The sequence below is a fragment of the Aquarana catesbeiana genome, linkage group LG06 (assembly GCF_042186555.1).
Source record: "Aquarana catesbeiana isolate 2022-GZ linkage group LG06, ASM4218655v1, whole genome shotgun sequence".
Classification (NCBI taxonomy): domain Eukaryota; kingdom Metazoa; phylum Chordata; class Amphibia; order Anura; family Ranidae; genus Aquarana; species Aquarana catesbeiana.
In genome coordinates this window covers 249,715,857-249,742,918 of record NC_133329.1, presented here as the reverse complement: position 1 = coordinate 249,742,918, position 27,062 = coordinate 249,715,857, and the positions used below count along the sequence as shown (strand labels likewise).

Below are 27,062 nucleotides of genomic sequence, written 5' to 3'. Positions count from 1 at the left end.
AGCTGATAATGTCTATCCCATCCTAAATCAACTCATTCAACGTTGTGCGGTGTGGAAAACATTGCCACTAACCCCGGTGGGGGAGTGAATTTGCTTAAGATGTCCTTCCTCCCCAAATTCTTATATGTTTTCCGTCACACCCCGGTTCCCATTCCAAACTCATTTTTCCTCAAATTAGATCAAGCCATCACCTCCTTTGTATGGGCTAGGACAACACCCAGGGTAGCCAAACAAACACTGCAGTTATCGCTTACAGAGGGAGGCTTATCCCTGCCAAATTTTAAGAAATATTATTGGGCGGCGCTACTGGTTACCGTACGTTGGTGGTTTGCTCAGGACAACAATAATCCGGCGGTTAATCTGGAGGCTGCGATTTTAGGCTCATACTCTGAACTTAGCAATTTGGTCTACAGAGGCCCGAGATACAGCTCTCAAGTTACTACGCCCATGAAAACGACGGTGGGGGTGTGGCAACAGGTCTCCTCATATCTTACCAGTGGCAATACTATCTCCCCACATACTCCGCTGTGGGGCAACCCAACAATGTCGCACCTCCAATCTGTTCCGGACCCTCAGGTCTGGGCCAGACACGAGGTTCGAACATTGCGACACATATTTAGAGAAGGTCAGCTTCTCACCTTTGCGGAGCTGAGAGCTAGATATAACTTACCCCCGTGGATGTTTTTCTGCTTCATGCAACTAAGGCATGCGGTTCGAGCGTAGTTCCCGCATGGGATAGAGCTGTCCACCCACTCAGTTGAATCTCTATTGCTGACCGATCACCTAGATCGAACACTATCCTCTATATACATCAGACTCACATGTAAAGACACTTCCAAGGGGGCGTGGTCAAGATTGCAACCGAGTAGGACGTGGGGAAAGAGAACTCCGCACCTAGTAGGCACAGAATCCGGTGGAACGGGTCTTGAGGCTACCCTATCACACACACTGCTGAGGAGTGAGCTGGGTATGAGAAGGGGAGGTCACGGATCCCACAAGAAGCGGAACCCGGCGCCTGTAACCCCGCCACGGGTCAGGGACACACGTGGATCAGGACCAGGCTAAGATGGCAGCCCCGTCGGAGCAGGCCGCAGCACCTCCGCTCGAACCCGACCAATTCCTGGCGCTCATGCAAGCCATCACGGGCTGCCAAACTACCCTAACCACAAAAATTGAGCAGATGCAGCTCGAGATGGGACTTATAAGACGAGATATGGATAAGCACAGAGAGCGACTGAGGCGGAGCGGAGGGTAGGGGAGACTGAGGATGCAGTTCATGAACACAGTCTCCCTCCGCACGCTGCAGATGAAAGTGAAAGTGCTGGAATCTCGTGCCGAAGATCAGGAGAATAGAAATCGCAGGAACAACCTGCAAATGGTGGGCCTTCCTGAGGGTGTTGAGGGGAGAGATCCGGAGGCCTATACAGAACACCTGCTTCGTACACTCCTTCCCCAGGCACCATTCTCCCAACATTTTGCGGTCGAGCGGGCACACAGAATGCCGTCCGCTCCAGGCCCACCAGGTGCCCCTCCCCGCACGTTTATTTTTCGCCTGTTGAACTTTAAAGACAGAGATCTGGTTCTGCGGGAGGCAAGGAAACTGGGAGAACTGCGATTTGAGAACACAAAGATTTTGTTATTCCCGGACTACTCGGTGGAGACACAGAGACAACGCAGAACATTTGATCCGGTCAAGGCCCAGCTGAGAGCCAAGGGGATCAAGTACAGTATGATGTTTCCTGCTCGCCTCAGAGTGATCGACGGAGGAGCTACCAAGTTCTTCACATCTCCGGAGGAGGCGTCCAACTGGGTGGAATCCCTGTGCAGACCCCGCTGAATTCTTAGTGGAGATGTCTCCTGCTGATGTGCTTGTGTGTCCTCGGCCGTGTCCAGTGGTGAGCATGAAGATTTTGGTCTTACCCAACCCCCCCCCCCCCCCTTTTTTTTTTTTTTTTTTTTTTTTTTTTTTTTTGCTTCCCCCCTCCGCATGTGCTGATTTTGGAGACCTGATGACTGCTGTACCCTCACATTGCTCCCAAACTTTGGGGTTCCTGGACTGGGAGGACCATTTAATGTTGGTTTACATACCCGAGCTCCTATGGTGACGGGGAGGGGGCTGTTGAACTATATTCACTGGGGTGTTGTGTTTTTCCGATACTGGAGTTTCTCCCCCCTCTCCCGCTTTTCTCCCTGTCCTTAATATGGAGACTTGGTGCCTCTCACATCTAAAGCATTGGCTGGGGGTGGGTGGGGGGGGGGGGGGGCGGGAGGCTTTTGTTCACCTGCACTCATGCGTGGAGGAGGGGTGCCCCCCTTATGGTTCCTGTTTTAGTTTACTACCCCTGCTATTTGAGGCTACTGGAATTTCTTCGTCCCTCATTGGACATATACGAGACTGGGCCAGCAAGTTATATTATGTATGGAGACTCTAGGCTGTGAGGATGGACGTCTTCAGTTTATTATTCCTTTTTATTTTTTCTATACAATGTAACCAAGAATGTGCCCTTGGAGTTTTCCAAGAGTGAAAGTGCAGCTCACACTTTAATATGCGCCTTGTTCCTATATAATTAATAATTTTAGTTCTATGCTGCCTACTGGAGCTGCTTAGGCATCCCTGCGATTCAGGTTAAGACTGGTGTCCTAGGTGCGCCGTTTGTTACACACTGCCCCCAGTGGAGTAATCTCCTAATTTTGAGTTATGTTTGGGTAATCAGACACCCCGTAGTTTTGATTTATCGGGGTGTGGGGTGGGATGGGAGGGTTGGTTTGTTTTCTTTTTCGTTTTCTTTTGTTGTTTTGGTTCACTTATTATTGGTTCACATGTCTCGCATTATATCTGGATTTATTGCAGCGAATGCGTTACACATACCATTAAGCAGACTAATATGTTATTTGTTGGCACGTTCTTGAAGACCGGGAAGCTCGGTAGTCCCATTTGGCTTCTAGAGATATGGCCCCGATAAAAATATTATCCTGGAACGTCAGGAACACTTAACCAAGGCATTAAACGCTCCCTGGTCTTCAACTACCTCAAGAAATATGTTCCACATATCTGTATTTTCCAAGAGACGCACTTGGTAGGCGGGAGAGTGTTGGGTCTGAAGAAACCATGGGTAGGCCACCACTATCATGCAACCCATACTAACTATGCCAGGGAAGTCAGTGTGTTGGTGCACAAGTCTCTTAACTTTGAACTTCTAGACATTGTAACAGACCCGGAGGGTCGTTATATACTGTTACATGTTAAAATAGATATGATAGAGATGGTATTGGTAGGCCTATATTTGCCGCCCCCTGCTAATGTTTCCATACTACACAAATTGACCACCTTAGTGGCCCAGTTTCATACGGATAATGTGATTTTAGCGGGGGACTTTAATATTCCCCCTAATCCGTCCCTAGACAAAATGTCCCCTGACTCAGGGTCGGAGTCAGTTCTCTCCCGGTGGGCGGAGGCTTTTGGACTGGAGGATGTGTGGAGGTGGAAGCACCCGTTGGACCACCTCTACACCTGCCACTCTATGTCCCATAACACACTGTCCTGTATAGACCTGATTTATGCCAGTGCAACTATGCTCCCCAAAATTACAAATATTGGGATGCTTCCTCGGGGCATATCGGATCACTCCCCCCTGTTATGCACATTACACTCCGCTAACCCCCAGGCAGATAGAATCTGGCGCTTATCCAGGTATTGGATTGAACATCCCACTATAGAAATAGAAATGGCTAAAGCTATTAAAGACTATTGGGCAACTAATACTAACACTTCCTAGGAGGGGATTGTCTGGGACGCTTTTAAGGCTTAAATAAGGGGCTGCTACCTCTCCTCTATAGCTCAGGAAAGGAGGAAGGATAGGATCACACTGGAAGAAGCAGAGGCTAAGGCCCGAGACTTGGAGTCCCAGTTCTCCCTTACCGCTAATCCTATAGTTGCTCAAGATATGAAGGTAGCTTATCGGGAAGTGATGCTGCTTAGAGTGGCCAAAGCAAATAAGAGGCAGTTGGCCCAAACGCAAAAAATTTTTGAACAAGGGGAAAAAACGGGCAGGCTATTGGCTTGGATCTCTAAAGATCATTCCCCAACCTCAACTATTGCCAGTATATGGAAAAATGATGGTGAGTTGTTGACAGACCCTGTTGATATAAATCTGTGCTTTGCTGACTTTTATAAGACGTTGTATTCCTCTAGAACGCAATATTCATCTAAGGAGCTAGCTGAGTTTTTGAACGAGTTGAAGCTCCCCTCCCCTGAGGCAAGAGAACAACTAGAAGCCCCAATCACCATAGAGGAGGTTAGGCGAGCAGTAAACTCCATGCAAACTGGGAAGACCTCGGGATTAGATGGACTCCCACCTGAATTCTATAAAAGATATATGGAGGAGGTGGTCACCAAAATGCATGACATGTTATCAAAGACTTTTGTCAAGTGATGATCTCCCACCTTCTATGGCACAAGCCATTATAGTGGTGATTCCCAAAACTGGGAAAGATCCTCAATTATACTCTTCTTACAGACCCATTTCCCTTCTCAATTCTGACGCAAAAATATTAACTAAAATCCTTGCTAGATGGCTGAACGAAGTGATACTCACCCTAATTCATGACGACCAATCTGGCTTCATGCCGGGTAAGGGTACAGACATCAATATTCGAAGGTTGTACACAGTCCTGACTTCTGGAGATGAAGATGGAGAGGAGGAAGTAGTGGCCTCCCTTGATGCAGAGAAGGCCTTTGACTCTGTTGAGTGGGCCTATCTCTGGGGAGTCCTCCTCAAATTCGGGTTTGGCCCGACCTTCATCTCTTTGGGTCCGTGCAATCTACAAATCCCTGACAGCTAGAGTACGTACTGGTACAGTCCTCTCCCGGTCCTTCTCTTTAAATAGGGGTACTAGGCAGGGGTGCCCTCTTTCACCGGGCCTCTTCGCACTGGATATTGAACCCATGGCGGCTCTGCTTCGCTCCACGGCTAAGGTCAGAGGGATTTTCAGGGGATCACTACAGGAAAAGGTGTCGTTATATGCAGACGACACCTTGCTGTATCTTAGAGACGACAGGGACTCATTGCAAGAGGCTCTCGCTGTTATTAATAAGTTCGGACATTTCTCCGAAATATGTGTGAACTGGGGGAAGTCGGTTTTGTTCCCTCTGCATTCTCGGACTGGTCCCGGGAGAGCAGACGGGCAGTTGCGCAGAGTCTCCCAATTTAGATATTTAGGAGTGGAAATACACCGAGATATGAAGCAGTTCATTCCCCTAAATCTCAACCCGGTAGTTAAACAACTATCCCAAAAAATGCAACATATGGAAATCCTTACCCCTAACTCCAGTGGGAAGGGCCAATCTAATAAAGATGTCAACTCTACCTAAATTCACCTATCTTTTTCGTCAGACCCCTGTCCACATACCAAAAAGCTTTTTTAAAAAATTTAGATGGAATTATAACCTCCTTTGTTTGGAATGGGAAGATCCCTAGAATAGCAAGAGCGACACTTCAATTACCCTGTAATTTAGGAGGACTGGCGTTACCGTGTCTTATAAAATACTATTGGGCTGCGGTCCTGGTGACCATTAAATGGTGGCTTTCGGACGACCCTGCTAACCCCGCTTCTTCATTAGAGCCGGCAATCCTGGGTTCATATACGGAACTGAGGAATCTGATCCACAGGGGTCCCAGGTCGAACCCAAAGATAACCCTTCCTATGAAAGCGACGCTTAAAATATGGGATACTGTTAACAAACAGTTGATTAAATTAGAAGAATGGTCCCCGACAACACCCCTATGGGGTAATCCCCGTCTTCCTCACTTTCGTACCATTCCTGATCCGGTGGCTTGGGCCAGGTATGGGATAGTAGCATTGGGGGATGTGGTCTCTCAAGGACAACTGCTCTCTTTTGACACTCTCAGGAGAGAGCGTGACCTACCAAATCATATGTTCTTTAGGTTTCTCCAACTAAGGCATGCCTTTCACTCCCAATTCCCTTCTCGGATGACCCTAGACATGTCAGTGATGGAGTCTGAGCTTAGATCCCCTGATGCTGTAAAAACCTTATCTACCTTATATAATATTCTTGACACTTCTAGAGTATCTAGGCTATTTGACCTTTGGCAAAGTGACATCCCAGAGTTGACAGGTGATGACTGGGAGGAGGGTATCCAGCAATATCTACCTCTGGTAGTCTCGGCAAAGGACAGATTTATACAACTGAAATTTATTCACCGGGCATACTATTCCCCAGCACATTTGAGGAAAATCTATCCTGATCGCTCGGCTGACTGTCCCAGATGTGGGACGGATGGGGCGGATTTCTTTCATATGGTTTGGTCTTGTCCAGGAGTGGTCACCTTCTGGAAAGATATCCTGGCGGACATCAATATGGTGGGGAAAATGTCAGTCCCATATAGCCCGATCCCTCTTTTGTTGGGAATCTGTGACTTTCTGGAAATCCCCTTGGGGAAAAAGCTATTTATTTTTTACACCACATTTTACGCCAGGAAGGCGATATTACTGCAATGGAACCAGCCTGCTCCGCCTACTAAACAATTATGGCAATCTTTAGTCAATACGGCATTGCCATTATATAAATTAACATATCTGGGCAGAAACTGTCCTAAAAAGTTTGAAAAAATCTGGGCAGTCTGGGTAAAGGCAAAACATTTAACCATAGAATGAATGATATATGAAAATGAGGGGGATCCCCTCACATAGTTTACCCTTTTATAACCTTCACTCCATATACATACATACATACATACACATATATATATATATATATATATATATATATATATATATATATATATATATATATATCTGAGTTCTTTAAATAAAATTTATGTTAAAAAAAAAAAAAGATACTTCCAAAATGCTTCCCCTTTTTCATAAATGGCAGTTGGACATCCCGGCTCTGACTGAGGAAGACTGGTCAGAAGGCCTACAGCAATGCATCCCTTTTATGATTTCAGCAAGGGACAGGTTTGTGCAACTGAAGTTCCTTCATAGGGTATACTATACCCCACAAAGACTAAAATCTAAAATCTACCCAGGGCTTGATGATGGGTGTCCCAAATGCAGACAGTCGGTGGGGACCTTCTTTCATGTTGTATGCTCGTGTCCAGTTCTCCAGACTTATTGGCACGACATAGTGACAGATATAAATGGAGTGGCAGGACTGCAGTTAAAAGTTGACCCGATGGTGTTCCTATTGGGTATCACAGATAATTTGAATGCAGCCAAACATACCAAACTATTTGTGTTTTATGCAGCTTACTATGCCAGGAAAATTATTCTGTTGCGCTGGAAGTTGTCGGACCCCCTCCACTGTCGGGGCGTGGAGGACACAGATAAATACAGTACTGCCAATATATAAGCTCACTTACATGGGCAGGAACTGTCCCAAGAAGTTCGACAAAATTTGGGCGGCTTGGGTTGCAGCTCGGCACCTGGTGGTGTGAGTTCACTGGTAGGTTGGACCCTGTGAGGCTGACTGGCTGGAAATGGGCTGTAGAATCACTACCCCTAATTCTAAAAGGTGAGGTTGTATAATCCTCGTCACCCCCTCTCTCTCCCTCCCCTTTCCTTTTATGGCGCAGGTACTCTTCAAAAGACACTAGTGTGCTTCCATGGAGACCATATTCCTTTTGTTTCCTCTTTTCCTCCCTCACTCCCTCTTCTATCCCTGCAGACGATTTCCTCTACATCTTCTTTAACCCTTTAACTCTTTCTTGTCTTCACCCCCCCCCCCCCCCCCCCTCTTCCTAACGAAATATTCCTAGGACAAACGGAACTTTACGGGGAATAAACCTAATATTAGCGATGATATAATGCATAAAAGGTTGATGTCAAATTCAGAGTAGATGAGAATGAGACTCATTTTGTTTATTTCCAGCAAAGTCTACTAACAAATAAGATAAGTAGATAGCTCTAGGCCCTGATCGATTTAAATATATCTTGAATTTTGTATCATCTTGCAGTGTGGTAACTGACTGCATATGCTCCTGTAAATATGTTCATCAAACTCAAGTGTAATGTACAGATTATTCAATAAACATTTTCTGTGTAAAAAAAAAAATAAAAATAAATATATATATATATATATATATATATATATATATATATATATATATATATATATATATATATATATATATATATATATATACACACACACACTAAGGGGTATTTTAAAGGATATGTAAACTCAAGGAGTATTTGTTGAATGTCAAAGTAATGTAATGTATTTTCTATGGAAAACTAATAAAAAAGAATTTAAAACAAAAAAAAATTAACCTTAACCCCAGTTGCCCCGCACACACCTGCAAATGAAAACACGCCCAGGGTGCACATTTTTTTTAAATCAGATTTTTTTTATTTATAAAACATAGGAAGAGAAAAAAAACTCTTCCTTTAAAACAAAAACAAAGACATACATCAAATTACATTGCCAAGGACATATTATTATCCAAATGTACAACCAATCGGATTGCTTCTCCTGCATTGTTATGGTACCCTGTTTCCCCGAAAATAAAACAGCGTCTTATATTAATTTTTGCTCCCAAAGATGCGCTAGGTCTTATTTTCAGGGGATGTCTTATTTTTCAATGAAGAAGACTACCAGCACTGTTTACCAGCATTTCTTGTACTTTAGACCCTTCAGCAGAAAAGCAGTCACCCCCTAAAGTGACACACTGGATCAGAGGGGGGGGATTGAAATGGGGGGATCACTTCAAATGACACAGGGGGGATCAGAGGGGGGAATCAATAAAAAATGGCACAGGAGGATCAGAGGGCGGGGGGGATTACCATTTTAGTACCTCCTGTGCCATTTTGATTCCCCCTTCTGATCCTCCTGTGCCGATTTGATTCCCCCTCCTCAAATCCACCATGTGTCATCTTAAGTAATTTTAAGTCCCCCTCCCCCTACCCCTGTGCCAGTGGACAGTTTAGTCTCTCCCCCCTCCTACCTTCACCAGACATCCCCTCCTCACCTCAGTCACCCCTGTGGTGGTGAGATTCCACACATTGTGCCCGACTCCTGTGCCTGGCAGCGGCGGCGCGGGCTCTCTGACGGGCGATGTTCCCCTGTGCAACATCAGGGACGTCACTCGTCATCCAGAGAGCCCGCCGCAGCTCACTGATTTAAAGAGACCTCGCACGGCGGCGCCTGCCGCTACGGTCCAGAGTCAGACACCTTATTATCGTGTGGATGCCTTATTATCGTGTGGATGCCTTGTTATCGTGTGGATGCCTTGTTATCGTGTGGATGCCTTGTTATCGTGTGGATGCCTTGTTATCGTGTGGATGCCTTTTGTTCGGGGGATGCCTTTTGTTCGGGGGATGCCTTATATTACAACGAGAGGCAAAAGTGGAAGTAGGCCTTATTTTCGGACGGTATATACACGGTATATATGAGCGTACAATCAACTTAAGAAGACAAATCTCTACATATCCATAACAGTTTCTGCCATATCACTTATTTTCTACGTTTGGTGAGCGTGTCCTTTTAGTACTTTGTACCCCTACCCCGCTCCCGGCCCTTGAAAGGACAATCGGTCGGTGTAGAGGTACCCCTCCCCCCTAAACAGTGAGGGGGGGGATTCCAGTGTTCTTTCTTTAACTAATATATAAGTAAACCATATAACTCATCACTGCAGAGTAAGACAACTTCTCATCAAGAATATTATGTCAGATTGATCCACATTCTGAGTCTCTATGTCACCATATCACCCCTTACCCACCTAGCGTAGACAGCCTCCTTCCTCAGATAAGGGGAGTAGGCGTCTATGCCCTGCCACCAAGTATTTTATTTTGGACTAGTTGGAAGGGGGCTAAACCAGGTACCACCAACCATGGATCCCATATACGTTCAAACTTTGCTGGGCTGCCTCTGTGCTGATATGTCAACTTTTCCCTCAATAGGGTGTCATTTATGGTATTAACCCATTCTGCATGTGTTGGCGGTAACACTGAAAGCCATTTTTTAGCTATAAGTTTTCTGGCAATAAACAATATTCTGGTAATGGCTATATAAGTGTGCGGTGTATGTAGTTCCTCGTCTAACCATCCCAACAGACACAGCTTGGGGTCAACCACAAATGTAAGATTCCAGGGTGCACATTTGAATGTAAACCATAATTGCACTACACATCTGAGGTATCTTCACAAGCATCAGATTGAGAGCAGTAATTCTAGTGCCATAGCTTGTGGTTAACTTCGAACTGATGAGCTAATGGCTTTTAAAGGGTTCCCTATGGAGATTTTTGGGTAACTTTTTTTTTTTTTTTTTTTTTTTTTGCGATATCTGGGTCGAATACAGTTTTTAGACTTGGCATGTTTGGTATCTATTTACTCGACACAATGCCATTGTTTCCAGTTGTTACCAAAAAATTGGGTATTTGTGTTTGTATAAACAGTTGCGCAGATATTCTGCAACATAAAAAGATTATGACTACTGTCCCTGTATTCTACAAGGCCTCTGCTTTTAGAAAATATATAATGTTTTGGGGGTTAAGTAATTTTATAGCCAAAAATTTAGATTTTTACATGTGCAAAAAATGAAGAAAACAAAAATATCTAGTGCCAAAGTGGTTATGCACTCCAGTTTCATGTTCAAGTTCTGCCAAAAACTTGAATGAGGTTTGTATATTCTTTCAGTGTTTTGGTGAATTTCCTTTTCAGTTATCTGGTTTCTAATTACATTCTGATTATGCATTGTTATTTTAAGAACATATTTTGTATGGGGTTGCTTATGGATTTATGGTGGATACTGTATGATGAATTCAACTTGGATATTTCACTTTAGTCTAGCACTTGCATTTTTCTGCATAAGAAGCATAAAATGGTTGCTCTTTAGACACCATAATGTAACAAGCACCATTGTCTTTGGATCTTTGTGTTGTATAATTTTAATAAAAATATATTATTTTTATTTCTCAGCTTTACTCCTGTTCTTTGGATGGTACTATTAAATTATGGGACTTCATGGATGGTATACTAATAAAGGTAAATGTATTTTACATTTCTGTTTTTACTTGTCTTTTTCTGGTCACTGGTGTTTTTTTATTATTATTATTTTTTTTTTACCTTCTATTTCAGAATTATTTAATAGATGTCAAAATGTTTGGGTTTTATACTACAATCAAAGAAGACAATGTGTACATAATTGTACCGAAGAATAACAGTGAAGCTTCAGGTTTGTTGCATCTTGTACATGGTTTTTTATTTTTATGGCTATACAATTTATTATAATTTGGTTAAGAATGGCAAAGATTCTTTTTATAATTTCAGTAGTATAGCGCCTTGGATGACAGAGCTAAGTATTCTTACGTGGTTAGATACATTACTGAAGAAGGACTCCTATGGTAAAATTTAGTAAAACTGTACCCCGATGAGCAATGGCTACGTGTGTATTTCTTTCCGTATGGATTTCTAGTAAAGTATTAACTTGCTTACAACCCACAAAATGTAAACCAAATGCAGTCACACTGTTGTGCTTGCACATACCTTTTAGTATCTTCCTGAGTTCTCTAAAAGCCTAAACAAGCAGTGTGCTAAAATATGCAAATCTCTGACCCACTGCCTTCCACACTTCCATTTTTGGACACTGTACCTGCCCCTCGATTTAACCACTTCAGCTGTAGAAGATTTACCCCCCTTTCTGACCAGGTCATTTTTTTTACTAGTAATGGCGGAGATCAGCGACTTATAGCAGGACTACGATATTGCGGTGGACAAATCGGACACCTAACTGACACTTTCGACACTTTTTTGGGGGACCAGTGACGCTAACACAGCGATCAGTTCTAAAAATATGCACTATCACTGTGCTAATGACACTGGCAGTGAGGGGGTTAACATCAGGGGCGATCAAAGGGTTAACTGTGTTCATAGGGAGTGCTTACTAACTGGGGGGGAGGTGCTTTTACTACTTGAAGACATGGATCCTGCTTCACAGAAACACAGGATCCATGTCCTCTGTACTCACAAAATGATAGTCTGCCTTGTTTACATAAGCAGACAGTCATTCGGTCAGAGTACCGAACGATCGGCGGATTTCGGCAGACATTGGGTCTGTGGGATCGGCTGTGTAAAATCACAGCGGAAGTGAGCCGCTGGCGGCTCTTGCCCAAATTGCTGAAATGCACAAATATTCTAAAAGTGTGTACTATGCTTTGCACTTTGCAATTGGGGTGCGGAGTGGTGAGATATGGCTGCTGAAATGCTGTCTACAGTGTTGATGATGGCTTGATGTAATCTATTGCTTCTCCCGGCATAAGAGTGGTCAAGCAGTGGGCATAACACTGCCAAAAAATCATTGTTTACAGAACCTAAGTAATCATTTTTTTATTTTGCTTGATTACATTTTTATTTTTTTTATTTTTTTTTTTAGTTTCAGTAAACAATTTTATTTCTCTTCAGATGCTTTTCAGCTGGTTTCCATAAAGTTACCAAAATCAGTGGAACATGAATGTGAAGCCAAAGAAATGTCAGTAATATTTGAGAATATTAGTAAATCACCAAAATGTACAGCAGTTGGGAGAGAGGTGAGTGTTAAATTAACTTGTATAAATTGTTGATTTTATCTATTGCAATATCAGTCTCTGGTGTTTGTTTTTTTTGCATCTATTATCTTTTCTATTATTAAGGACATCATGTCTGCTTTTGTTATTCTGAAGATGCAGCAGTATAGTCTTACCTGGTCAAATCCTGTGCTTAAATTTCATAAGAGGTCTATGGTTTTTACCTGGCATTTGTGTGGCAGCTTTTTATCAGGAAATTAAAAATAAGTATTTTGTGTCCTTTACCCTTAACATAACCCTTAAGCTGACCCTAACACTTTGCCTCCTACTATCTAAAACCTAAAAAACTAAACTTGCTTCCAAAATAGACTCTTCCCATTCACCCTTGAAACAAGTACATTTTTGCTCCAAGATTGTAATACTGATTCTGGTTTTACGATCTAATTACTTACTGATTATTTGCACATTCATATACTCCACACTGTACGTGTTCTGGATCAGTGATTTGCTAGAGAGTGAAGTAAAAGGATAACTGCGCGGAAGCACAACCTTTTAAAGATCACGTTAAAATGGCAGCGTCCATATTTCTAACCTGACCAGTTGACCTTTTGCTGTATATACAGTACAAACAGAAATTTCTTTAATCGTACATCACGGGACAAAAAGCCATAGTAATTACTATGTGGGTTATAGTCCACCTTCAGGTGCTGGACACTGGCACACCCTGAACAGGAAGTTGCCTCCCTATATAACCCCTCCCACTACTGGGAGTATCTCAGTTTTTTTCGCCAGCGTCTAAGGTGTTGGTCACAAGTGAAGATGTGCTGTGCTCCTCTGGAGCAATCCTTGCTGGGGCTAGCTATGCAGCTGGATCCATTCAAAGTGTCTTTTAGGCCGAATTGATTGGTACCCGGGCCTCGTGTTCGAAGAAACAAGGTTTTGCCTGTAAACGCTTCTCTTTTTAGAGAGCTGGACCCTGGGATCCAGTACTTTTTGGTATTAAGGCCATAAAGTTTTACTGAAGGTGGTGCTATTACAGGTCCAGGATTTCCCCGAGGGTCCCCAGCTCTTGAAGATTTGTTAAGGGAACCCACCGTGAAGGGTGAAGGTTGGGTCTGTTGGTTTTTACCACAGAAAACCCTGCGGTGGGAAAGGTAAGTGGAGTTTTCTAAGTAATTTTAATTTTGTTATGAAATTTCTCATTTAATTAGTAAATGTTGTCATGCCTAAGTGTCACCACTGGGGGCTGTATGGAGCACATACCTTCTCATGCTTCCTCAAGAGATCACTCTGTGTCTGGAGCAGCAGGCTGCTTTTTCTCTCCAGCTGGCAGGCAGACCTCCGGTAAGTCTGGGGAGGGGGGTTTCCTCCTCACCAGACACCCCCCACCTGTGCTGTATTCTCCCCCTCGAGGAAGAGTGTCAGGAGAAAAACGGAAAAAAAAAAAAAAAAAAAAGATCAGCATGCCACTCTACTCGGCGGCTTCCAGGCTCCCTCCTCGCCATTTTTTTCCCCTCACATAAGGATCCTGTAGGATCAGAGGCCCGTGATTGCGTGGGAAAGTTCTTTTTTTAAAAAAAAAAAAAAAAAAAAGGAGGGGGGCCGAAGGCGACGGAGAAGGGCGGAGCTTAGCGCGGCATTGACGTCCTCCAACGTCCAGCGCCGGAATGTGTTTTTTTTAATGCACCATTATTACTGCTGCAGACTGACGGAGGGACACAAGAGTGTAGAGAGGCATGAAAGAGGTTTGGTGACACAAGCATTCCTTTTGACACATTTACTATTGCATCAGGCTGAGTATTAATAGCAGCGGCAGGGCTGGACTTGCTCAAGCAATGGATGCGATTTCTTCTGGTAGTACCTCTGCTTTGTGCATCGGACTATGGTCAGAAGTGGGGGTTGAAACACCCCCAAAAAAGAGCTAAAAGGGTTTCCCTCAAGCTCTGGAAAGCCTACTCTACAAATGGCATTCTCCCCTGAGATGGGGTGGCTGGTCAGAGTGAGATTGGGGCCATGAAATGTTTGCAACTGTTTTCAACACTGCAGCCCCTGTTCATTTTACTAAAGATCTCTTTTACCTCAGCTGTGGTAGGTTTTAAAAAAAAAAAATACGTTTTAGCGACTTTATTCGCATCCCAGTGTGGTCAATATATGACAAGTTCTCTTCCATTTTCCTAGGACCCTCAAACTGAGGAACTAGGGGCAGGAGAAGATGAATTCCCTCAGGGGACCGTGGTGAGGCTGATGACTCCTCTTCTGAGGTGTCAAATGCGAGAGTCAGCTTTCACAATCTGTAAGATTGATGGTACAATTTCTTGCTGAATGATCTGCTCCACATTTATGTTACCTTAACTGAGCGTTTGGGTTCACTAAAGCCTCCTGAAGCTGTGCATGCCTTTTCCTGTCCATTCTTTGTTGGAAATTTTTTTTGTAACCGGAGGATCACCCAGATAAGCATTATTTCCTGTCGCATCATGGCAGCATACACGTTGGGTTGTGACTCCGCCTCCACAACCTGATAGGACCACATAGCTATAAATTAGAGAGTAGACACCTGCCCCAGTATTCTCTTATTTTTCCTCACCTTTTAGGACCGCACGGATCAGCACCCCCTTACCGCTTCGCCCCAGCCAGGTTCTAGCCTCTCCTGGGTGGAAGTCCTTCTTGTACAGCCTCTAAACGAGCTAAATGGAAGGAGCCCCACTCTGGTGATCTCAGGGGCACTCATCTCAACTCAACTGTTTGCCATAATATAAGCCTTAAACAGGCTTCAAGTGCAACAGCCCGCAAAAGCCTTAAACAGGCTTGCTGGAGGATTGGCCAGGGAAGCTTCAGTATGGCCTCATGAAATAAGCCTTAAACAGACTTAGTTGTGTGCAGCGGTCTCCATCCCCCCTCTCCCCTCCCCTCTCCCCTCCCCTCTCCCCCCCTCTCCCCCCCCCCCCCCCTCTCCCCCCCCCCCCCCTCTCCCCTCCCCTCCTCTCCTACCGTGTTCGTGCTCTGCTGGGCTCTGTTGTCCCATAGCTGCTGTGTGGGATCGCCGAGCGTTCTCGGAGTCCTCGCGCATGCGCAGTACGGCTCTCTGGGCGCCTCTATGCCGTTTTCCAGCTTCCAAGATGGCGCCGGATGTCTCGCGGCGCTACTGCGCATGCGCGAGCGTCCGACGCTGATGGCGGCGGATTTAAAAACCCAGCACTAGCTGAGATGCTGCTGCTGGTTGCTGCATGCTACAAATTGCCTGTCATTGCTAAGCAGAGAAGAAAAAACGCTCTACAAAGGTGGGTGACCTTCTCCTATTCAGCTCTGTGTCAGGATCCCTGCTCTCTCTCTTTTTCTCTCTGCATTGCTGCTTGTGTTTTTTTTTTTTTCCCCTGCAGGTTTCCAGCCCACTCACCATGGAGACCGCTGCCCCAGCAGATCACCGCCAGCCTACTAGGTAAGGGGGGGAAGACAAGGGTAAGTAGTGAAGGTTGAAAAAAGAGAGCACTTCTAACGCTGCCTAAATTGGTCAGCCCTACCAGGTCCTCAAGAACGTCTGCGTCAAGACGAAGAGAGTCCTCACGCAGGAGAAGCCGCTCCAGACATAGACGGAGCCGCTCCTACCATAGAAGAAGCCGTACAAGAAGAAGCCGCTCCAGGTCGCATTCCCAACATGGTCGATCCCGCCATGAAGGTTGTCCTCATGCAGACACCGTTCCCCTGCGCGCCATTCCCGTCCCGCCGGGAACGCATGCTGGATTTGCGGCGCAGTGGCTCTTCCGGATAAACTGGTCTGTCAGAAATGCCTGGAAGAGGCCACAAGAGAGAGAGCCTCGGAAGTTGGGGACTCAGCCCCTCAGGCCTCGATATCAGATGTGAATTTCTCCACCACTACCTCTCCAGCCCGGGCCAGCACATCAAAGGAGTAAGACTCCCTGTCTGATAATGAGGGTCTGGAGGTGTCGGCCGGATTCGACTTCGGTCTGATAGAGCCGTTTGTTAAATCGGTTAAGGAGGCAATAGGATGGGAGGAACCCCAGGAAGTCCAGCCAAAGCAAAGAAAATATTTTCCTCAGCTTAAGAAGGAACCAGAAACTTTTCCGTTCATCGACGAACTGGAAGACTTAATCAAAGAGGAGTGGCAGAGACCGGAACAAAAATCTAGTCTGAATAACAGACTCCAGAAGCTATACCCGCTCAGGGAGCCTAAAGTGAACCCTCTGGTGTCCCCTCCGGTAGTGGACGCATCTTTGATGCGCCTCGCCAGGCATGTTACCCTCCCGCTAGAAGATGCGGTAACATTTAGAGACGTTCTCGACAGAAAGATCGACACGGATCTTAAGCGGGCTTACCTATCAGCTGGAGGCGCATGCAGGCCTGCAATAGCACTCGCGGCAGTAGGAAGGGCCATCTCGAGCTGGTCTTCAAGCACGGAGAAGCTGGTATCAGAGGGTGCAGACCAAGAGAAAATAGTGAAGGCATTACAAGAACTAAGCTTGGCTGGTGATTTCGTGGCTGAAGCCTCGGTCGACATCATCAGGTCTGCATCAAAGTCTATGTTGGCCTCAGTGATGGCCAGAAGAGCTTTGTGGCTGAAGCCCTGGACGGCGGATCCGGCATCCAAGTCTAACTGGTGCCGTATTCCGTTCAACGGTGAGCACCTCTTCGGAACAAAGTTAGACACGGCTATCTCCAAAGTAACTGGTGGCAAATCCGGGCTCATTCCCTCGGATAGGAGGCCTAAACAGAGACCTCCTCCCTTTAAGCAGAATCTCCCAGAAAGGTATAGGGACGCGAAAGCGTACAGACCAGGGAAGGAGTACCGAAGGAACTGGAAGAATCCTCAAACCTCTTTCATGAAATTCCAGAAGCCTAAGACCCCCTGTTTCCAGTGACCAGAAGCCTTTTTGAAGGTGCGCCCGTCCGGCCAGCGGTAGTGGGAGCAAGACTCTCCAGTTTCAAGCTGGCCTGGGCGGAGACCATACACGATACTTGGACCCTGGCCACTGTCAATTTCGGCCACAGATGGTCCTTCAAGAATCGACCCCCAAGGGATCAATTCTGCCCAACCCGTATTCCTCCACCCGGGGAGAAGAGGTTGTCCCTTCTAAACTACGTCCTAGAACTTCTTCAAAAACGAGCGATAACAGAGGTTCCGCCAGCACAACAAGGCAGGGGATTCTATTCTCCACTATTCCTCGTCAAGAAGAAGTCAGGGGACTTTCGGCCGGTTCTAGACCTGAAGAACCTCAACAAGTCCATCAGAGTCCTCCAGGCCATAAACTTAGGAGACTGGATGCTCTCCATAGATCTCCAGGATGCCTACCTGCACATACCAATCCACGTGGCATTCCAAAAGTTCCTGCGATTCTCGGTGGGTCAGGGGCACTTCCAATTTCGAAGCCTCCCTTTCGGAATCTCTACAGCCCCCAGAACGTTTATGAAAGTTCTGCTTCCGGTGATAGCCTCTTTGAGGGAGAAGGGTCTAAGGGTCCACCATTACCTGGACGACATTCTCCTCCTCTTAAAAACAGCCAGGAATCACTCGTGCAACATCGCGAGGTCTTAGTTTCCACCCTAACGAGTCTGGGTTGGATAATCAACTGGCAGAAGAGCAACATTCAGCCTACTCAAAGGATGGTCTTCCTGGGAGCCGAATTAGACACCCGAGCCAACACGGTGGAACTGCCAAGGGAAAAGTTGTCCCTAATAGTTCAGAAAGTGAAGGATGCGATTCCAGCGTCATGCCTACCGACCAGAGCATACCTCAGCCTCCTGGGTTCCCTATCAGCAACCATTCCAATGGTCAGATGGGCGCAATGGAATACCAGACCTCTGCAAGCCTCCTTCCTGCGCCAGTGGAATGGATGGTCCATGTCCCAATTGATTCGCATCTCAGAAGAAGCCAGGCTATCTCTACGGTGGTGGACCCACCCCGACAACCTCAGCAGGTGCAAGCAGATAGTCATCCTCCACCAGGAGGTGATAACTTCGGACGCCAGTCTGGAGGGATGGGGGGCACACTACCTACATTATGCAGCTCAGGGCCGCTGGCACTTCAAAACCAAGGGTGAAGTATCAAACGTCCTAGAGATGAAGGCAGCCTTCCAAGCCCTCTTGGCATTCAGCTCACTTCTGAGAGGGAAACAGGTCCTCATTCGAATGGACAACCGAGTGGCTGTAGCCTACATCAACAGGCAGGGGGGTACCAAGAGCATCTCCATGATGCGGGAAGTTGGTCCGGTGATGCGATGGGCTCAACTGAACCTGCGGGACCTGAAGGCGGCCTATATTCCGGGGGTTCAGAACCTACTGGCGGATTCTCTCAGCAGGACATTCGTTTCCAACAACGAGTGGTGTCTAAGCCCGCAGGCCTTTGCCCTCATATGCCAGACATGGGGTCATCCAGACATAGACCTCACAGCAACACCAGAGAACAAGAAGTGTCAGAGGTTTCTGTCAAGGAACCCCTTCCCCTCAGCGGAGGGAACGGATTGTCTCCAGCACGCCTGGAACTTCCGCCTAGGCTACATTTTTCCACCAACCCCACTGATAGCCAAGTTCCTTCTGAGGCTCAAACGTTCAACAGCTCTAATACTGGCTGTGATTCCCTTTTGGCCACGGAGGCCTTGGTTCACCACCCTCCTGCAACTGAGCACAGCGGATCCACTTCCACTCCCGGTGACAACGGATCTACTAACCCAGGGCCAGCTACTACATCCGAATCCAGAGAGATTGCACCTAGCGGCCTGGAGACTGAAAGGTCTAGGTTCCTAGATCAAGGCTGTTCTCAGAAGGTAGTTGATACCCTGCTTCAAGCCAGGAAATCCTCCACGAATAGCACCTACGAGAGAATCTGGGGAAAGTTCTCTTCTCTTCCTTTGCCCAGGAACAAGGTTGGGACCCTTCTTCCCCGTCAGCAATACAGGTGCTTGAGTTCCTCCAGTCAGGTCTAGACAAAGGCCTTAGGTCCAGCACCCTGTAAGTCCAAGTCTCTGCCATCTCTGCTTTGACAGGGGTTAGGTGGGCACTTAACCCTCTCGTGGTTCAATTTCAGAAAGCCTGCCTGAAGCTAAGGCCTCCCAGAAAGCCTTCATTTCCAAAATGGGATCTGTCAACTGTCCTAGAGATTTTATCCGAAGAGCCATTCTTCCCACTTGAGGATACCTCCCTCTGGGACCTGACTCTAAAGGTATCATTCCTAATTGCCATCACATCGGCGAAGAGGGTCTCAGAAATGCAAGCTTTGCTGATCAAAGAACCGTATCTGATGATTTACCCAGACAGGCTAACCCTGAAGCCTTCAGACAGGTTTATCCCAAAAGTTTCCTCCTCGTTCCACTTTAACCAGGAGATTGACCTCCCGGCTTTGACCACAGATCAGGGCGTCCCTCATCCCCTGGATGTCAAGGGCAACATCCTGCATTACCTCTCGGTAACCAAGTCATTCAGAAAATGCGAGAACCTTTTAGTCATCCCACATGGGTTCAGGAAGGGCCAGGCAGCTTCTGCCCGTACCATCGCCTCATGGCTCGTGAAAGCTATCAAGAAGGCCTACTCCTTAAGCACCTTACAGATTCCGGAAGATCTAAGAGCGCATTCCACCAGGGCAATGGTTACTTCATGGGCAGCTTACTGTAAAGTTTCAGCGGAAACCATTTGTAGAGCGGCCACTTGGTCTTCGAGAAACACCTTCATTTCCCATTATAGAATAGACGCTGCACGCTTAGCAGCAGTTGAATTTGGGAGGGCCGTCATACAGGCCAACTCTTCTGTTTCTTGTCAATAAATTTAATTTTGCATTCCCACCCAGTTTGGCGAGTTACTCCCCAACGTGTATGCTGCCATGATGCGACAGGAAAACGGAAAATTGTATACTCACCTTTCCGTAATTTTCCTTTCCTGTCGCATCTTCATGGCAGCATACAATCACCCACCCTCTGAGGTGACGTGTATATATTTACAGAGAATACTGGGGCAGGTGTCTACTCTCTAATTTATAGCTATGTGGTCCTATCAGGTTGTGGAGGCGGAGTCACAACCCAACGTGTATGCTGCCATGAAGATGCGACAGGAAAGGAAAATTACGGAAAGGTGAGTATACAATTTTCCGTTTTTCCTTTCTAAAAGTTTTAACGCTTTATCCTATGGTAGAGAAATTTCACTAAGTAGGGTATACCGGCAATTGACGCTACTATATCCTTTGTGAATACGTTTGACTTGTCCGGCAGACAATACTCAAATACTTAAGGATCCAACGGATAAAAGGTTGGAATTCCTATTAAAAAAAAAAAAAAAACAGGTGTTCAAGGTTATCCTGCTCAGCAGGCCCAGGAGGCAGCTTTATGTTTGCAATAGTTGCTATGACAGATTCTATCCTTTAGGTCTTGCGCCCTTCGTCATGCAAGAAGCTCCAGGCTAGTCTTCCTTTTGCGGTGAAACAGCTATCTGGGGATATTTTGGATAATATATCCAAAGAATTTCTAGTGAAGAAGTACCCCTTTTGCCATTTATGTGAACGAGTAAATGTATTTTTGTTTCAAAGCTCCTTCTTCTGTGCCAGGGGCATCAGCCTCCAGGCAGTCTGACGGCTTCCGCTGTCAGGTTCAAAAGGTAATCCTCAGGGTTAACCCCAGGGACAAAAGAGGTCTTGGGGGAGGAAGCCTACAAGATACTGAAACCTCTTTGAGGAGGTGCCCCCGCTTGCTCAACAGGGAGAATTCTTCTGCAGTTCTCAGGGATCTGGCAGAAGGAGTGTCAAGACGAATGGGGGACTTCCGCAATAGCTCCAAGGTACAAACTGGAGTTCCAAGAGTTTCCGTCTCCTCGTTTTCTCAGATCAAACGTTTCTAAGGATCCAGAGAAAAAGAAGTCTTTCTCTCAAGCATTGGACCATCTTTTGGCAAAAAGTGTTCATGGTGGCCCCCATGTATGAGCAGAGGTTGGGGTTTGGTTAAATCCAAATGGACATTCTGGATCTCAAAAAATCTAAATTCAGTTCCTGAATATAACCACTCTTTTTTTTGCATGAAGTCAATCCAATCAGTTATCTCCATCCTACAAGGAGGAGAACTTCTGGTGTCAATCGACTCGCTCTAGTAATCTCTACTTTTCAAAGTGGAAAATCTTCATTTTCAGTGTGTAGCTCTGCTTCCGATCTAGCTACTGCACCTCGAGTACAAAGGTTCTGGCTCCTCTTCTAGCCAGATTGAGGACCCAAGGTATAACGATTATGGTTTACCTAAGTCGTTCTGTTCTTGTTAGACCAGTCGGTAGCCCGCTTAGACCAAAGTATGGTCAGCACATTCGACTTCCTGGAATATCTAGGTTGGATTCTCAACCTAGGAAAATTTCCTTTAAAACCATGAAGAAGGGTAAATACTTGGTTCTTATCATAGGTACATGCAGGAAAAGGTATTTATACCCCAGGCAAAGATCAGTGGCATAAAGGAACTGATTTAGGTGGTTGAAGCAAGATGAATTTCTCCTATTCAACCTTGCATGAGGTTGTTAGGAAAGATGGTGGCTTCATTCGAGGCCGTTTCTTGTGCTCAGTTTCATCAAGACTGCTGCAAAACGGTATCCTATCGGCTTGAAACAAAAGGGTTCAAGCTCTACATTCCCAATGTGTCTGACTCCAAAGCCTATGGCCACATCACCCTGATAGCGCCCGATCTCGTCTGATCTTGGAGGCTAAGCTGGGTCAGGCCTGGTTAGTACCCACATGAAAGACCACCTGGAAATTCCAGGTGCTGTAGGCTGGGTGCGCCAGAGCCTCAGTTTATGGTTAATATCCAAAAATCTGCAAAGGGGAAAATCCTTCCTTCAGTTACCTGGGAAATAGTAACAAGCATATGCCAACCTTTTTTGTTTAGGTTGGGGAACAGTCCTGAAAGAGGCAACTGTCCGAGAGAGCACTTGGTCCTAAGGGCCTGAACGTTCAGTTTATTGTATTGTCCTGCCAGGATTCTATCCGGCAATACCACAGCAATGGCCTATATTAATCACCAAGGGAGCACAAGAAGTTGTGCGGCCCTGAGAAAGATGAATCACATCCTATCTTGGGCAGAAAACAATGTACTTTGCCTATCGGCAGTCTTCATACTAGGAATAGAAAATTGGCAGGCGGACTACTTGAGTCGCCAACAGTTGTTTCCGGGAAAATGGTTCCTTCACCCCGATATCTTCCTGTCAATATGTCAAAGATCGAGGATCCCGGACATAGATCTGTTTGTGTCCAGGATTCAACAAGGAAATCGACAACTTTGTGTCAAGAACAAAGGATCCGCTAGCATAATATACGCTTATTGTGATTTTTTTTTTTTTTTTTCCAAAAATATGTAGAAGAATAAGTATCGGCCTAAACTGAGGAAAAAATTTGTTTAAAAAAAAAAAATGGATATCTATTATAACAAAAAGTAAGAAATATTGTGGTTTTTTTTCAAACTTGTCCCTCTTTTGTTTATAGCGCAAAAAATAAAAGATGTGATCAAATACCACCAAAATAATGCTCTATTTGTGGGGAAAAAATAATAAAAATTTCATTTGGGTACAGTGTTGTATGACCGCGCAATTGTCATTCAAAGTGTGACAGCGCTGAAAGCTGAAAAATGGCTTGGGCAGGAAGGGGGTTAAAATGCCCTGTGTTGAGATGCTTAAAGGCGATTGCTCAGATTCGGAAAACAGATGTTTTGTTCGTGTTGCCTGAAGGTCCTAAAAGAGGACAGGCAGCATCAAAATCTACTATTCTAATAGGTTTGACAAGTAATCATTCAAGCTTATGGTTTAAAGAGGTAGATTCCACCCTCTCAAATCAAAAAGCACTTCACTAGGGCTGTTAGTGTTTCGTCGGCAGTGCATCACCAAGCCTCCATGGCTCAATTCTGCAAAGCCGCAACTTGGTCTTCAATCCATACATTTACCAGATTCTATCTGGTGGATGTAAAAAGACATGAGGAGGTCGCCTTTGGGCGCAGTGTACTGCAGACAGCAGTATAAATCCTCTGTTCTCATGGTGCCCTACTTTGGTTGTGTCTCCCTCCCCTCAGTTGGCGTTGCTCTGGGACATCCCACAAAGTAATTACTATGGCTCCGTGTCCCGTGATGTACGATTAAAGAAAATAGGATTTTTATAACAGCTTACCTGTAAAATCCTTTTTCTTTTGAAGTACATCACGGGACACAGAGGTCCCGCCCCTCTTTCTAGTATACATGTGTATTGCTTTGCTGCAAAACTGAGATACTCCCAGTAGTGGGAGGGTTATATAGTGAGGCAACTTCCTGTTTAGGGTTTGGCAGTGTCCAGCACCTGAAGGTGGACTATAGCCCACATAGTAATTACTATGGCTCTGTGTCCCGTGATGTACTTCAAAAGAAAAGGATTTTACAGGTAAGCTGTTATAAAAATCCTATTTTTCAGCCGACTAGCAAAAATGACAGCAGAGAGCAAGACAATTTTCCACTAAAAATTTCCATAAAAAAAAGTTGGTGATAAGTTGCTTTAATCAGTTTAACTAACCATCTTTACACTAGAAACCTGGTTAAGTTGCAGTGGTTGTTTGACAACTACCATATGTATGTTCAGCATGAACAAGTTTATACAATAACAAGTGTTCTGCTAAACTATGTACCATAGCATACCACACAATTTACTAAAATACTATATAATTATAAATTGTATTACTTTTTTCTATGAAGGGTGAATATGTTGCCACTGTGAATGGATTAAGCCTCTTGGTCTATTATTTCAACAACAAAAAATGTTTCAGGTAGGGATTTATTTTATTTATTTCACATACTTATATAGCACCATCAATGTATGCAGCACTTTACATATATATTATGAATTCACATCAGTCCCTGCCCTCAAGGAGCTTACGATCTAAGGTACCCAACTTACACATACTAGGGCGAATTTAGACAGACTTCATGTGCTCATACATGGTTTGTTGTCTGGGGACATTCTCATTTATCCATATCATGGTATAGCTAGTAGTATTCACATTCAAGTGCTATGTGTGTGGATGCGCTGCTCCCATTTATATCCTCTTCCCAATATTTGTGTGCCCTATCTGTTAAGCGTGATTATATTTTATATGCAACTACAAAAATACATCACATTAAACCAAAACCATATACAAATTATATAAATCATATATAAGTCCAGTGGTAAATATCACATAGTAATAAAGTCCCCTCATATGTGCTTGCAAATCTTCCGTTAAATTGCCATGATTGGCGTGCTCTTGTGTTTGTTCAATTTTAAAAGTGACTTAGTGCTCCACCACCACCTGTGAGATTGGCCACTCACCAGATGTTTCTTTAAAACTGCACCTTTGGTTCATTCATTGGGATAACCACTCCACTCAAAGGGGACTTCTCCAGTGGCTATGTTTAGACCTTAGTGTTCCTCATATAAAATGGATTGAAAACGATTATCGCATAATACCATTTAAAACCTTTTATTATATAAAATACAAAAACCATGCACTCACATTTCCAAGTGCCATCGAGCCGGCACAGAGCTTTTCCAGCAGTTAGGGACGGGTGGGCGCTGCAGCCCGGTTCGCCTAGTTTGTGCTGTGCAATCTCCGTTTGCCGCTTGCGTTCCACCCCTCGTGTCCGTGCGCGTCCTCTCTAACCACGCTCGTTCCCGGTCACGTGGGTGCAAAAACTCCCAGCAGCCTCTACGCGTTTCGCATTCCAATATGCGTCATCAGGAAGCTGCCGTTCAATTGGTTCCCGTAGGTTAGTGGAAAAGGAGATAAAAAATATTAAACCAACAAAATGCAACAAGGACAGAATATGGCAGGGATTAAAGAAACTGGAAAATAGGAAAAACATAGTGATACGCCCAGCCGATAAGGGGGGAGGAGTAGTGGTCCTAACCAAAGAGGACTACTATAAGGAGCTGGAAAGATTAGTCAAGGATCCAAGCACATATCAATCCCTTAAAAAGAATCCAAATAGAGAGTTAAAAAAGAAATTGAAAGAATACCTGAATAAGGGCATAGCAGATAAAATCCTGAACAAAAAGGAAGGAAGATACCTGCTGACAGAGGCCCCAAGAATACCAGTGATATACCAAGTCCCAAAGATTCATAAAAGTAAAACCAAGCCACCAGGAAGGCCCATAATTAGTGGCATTGAGTCGGTATACTCCAGGTTGGGAGAGTACTTAGATGTATTCCTCCAACCTATAGCAGGAGAGGGAAAGTCATTTCTCAAAGACAGTAAAGATGTTATTAATAATTTAAAAAATTTACAGGTAGACAACTCCACACTACTGGTGACTCTAGATGTGGAATCGTTGTACACCAACATAAAACAAACAGATGCCCTGGCAGCAGTAGCATGGGGAATGAAAAACCTATCGGATCTAAAATTAAAACAAAGGAGGTTCATCTTGGAGGGCCTAGAATGACTATGGGGAATAATTTTTTCTGGCACAACCACAAATATTATAGACAAATTAAAGGAGTAGGGATGGGAAACAAGTATGCACCGAGTGTGGCCAACATCTTCCTGAGTAAATGGGAGGAGGAGGGATGGGAAACCGGGCTGCAGCGCCCACCCGTCCCTAACTGCTGGAAAAGCTCTGTGCCAGCTCGATGGCACTTGGAAATGTGAGTGCATGGTTTTTGTATTTTATATAATAAAAGGTTTTAAATGGTATTATGCGATGATCGTTTTCAATCCATTTTATATGAGGAACGCTAAGGTCTAAACATAGCCACTGGAGAAGTCCCCTTTGAGTGGAGTGGTTATCCCAATGAATGAACCAAAGGTGCAGTTTTAAAGAAACATCTGGTGAGTGGCCAATCTCACAGGTGGTGGTGGAGCACTAAGTCACTTTTAAAATTGAACAAACACAAGAGCACGCCAATCATGGCAATTTAACGGAAGATTTGCAAGCACATATGAGGGGACTTTATTACTATGTGATATTTACCACTGGACTTATATATGATTTATATAATTTGTATATGGTTTTGGTTTAATGTGATGTATTTTTGTAGTTGCATATAAAATATAATCACGCTTAACAGATAGGGCACACAAATATTGGGAAGAGGATATAAATGGGAGCAGCGCATCCACACACATAGCACTTTTATTTTTCCCTTGGAAAAAAATTTTTTTGGATGCAGCAGCTATAGTTATCACTTTTATATTGACTGATAGGATAGGTTTTGCGCCAGTGACACATACGTACCAGTATTCACATTCAATTGGACTTGTTCTTTGTCATTGATGTTTCGCCACTTATTCAAATAGCTTGGTTAATGACACCATTGTGATTGGCTTAAGTTAACTAAGAGACTCCTGTGACTGCTGTATGTACCTGTGACTCACAAAAACTGATACATTTCATGCAGCCATTGCTGAAGTGCGTACATATTGGCAGGAAGTGGGTGCATTCGACTGCAGGGGATCAGCAGCACTGATATACAACAAAGGGTGAAAACAAGTATTTTTTTTTCTTTTGCATTAACCACTTAAGGACTAGCCTCGTTTTGGATTTTAGGTGTTTACATGTTTAAAACAGGTTTTTCTGCTAGA

The 27,062-nt window shown here is 44.8% G+C and overlaps 1 protein-coding gene and 1 pseudogene across 4 annotated transcripts in view; both read left to right on the top strand.

Annotated features, from left to right (window-relative positions):
• WDR75 (WD repeat domain 75) overlaps positions 1–27,062 on the top strand; it is a 168,135-nt gene that overhangs the window by 16,247 nt on the left and 124,826 nt on the right. For all 4 annotated transcript variants that reach the window (XM_073633163.1, XM_073633165.1, XM_073633164.1 and 1 more), the window contains exons 3-6: positions 10,939–11,004; positions 11,098–11,194; positions 12,421–12,545; positions 24,198–24,268. In XM_073633163.1, coding sequence (XP_073489264.1) covers positions 10,939–11,004; positions 11,098–11,194; positions 12,421–12,545; positions 24,198–24,268 — 359 coding nt within the window. The remainder of the gene's footprint in view (positions 1–10,938; positions 11,005–11,097; positions 11,195–12,420; positions 12,546–24,197; positions 24,269–27,062) is intronic.
• Positions 22,143–22,261, top strand: LOC141101964 (5S ribosomal RNA; annotated as a pseudogene).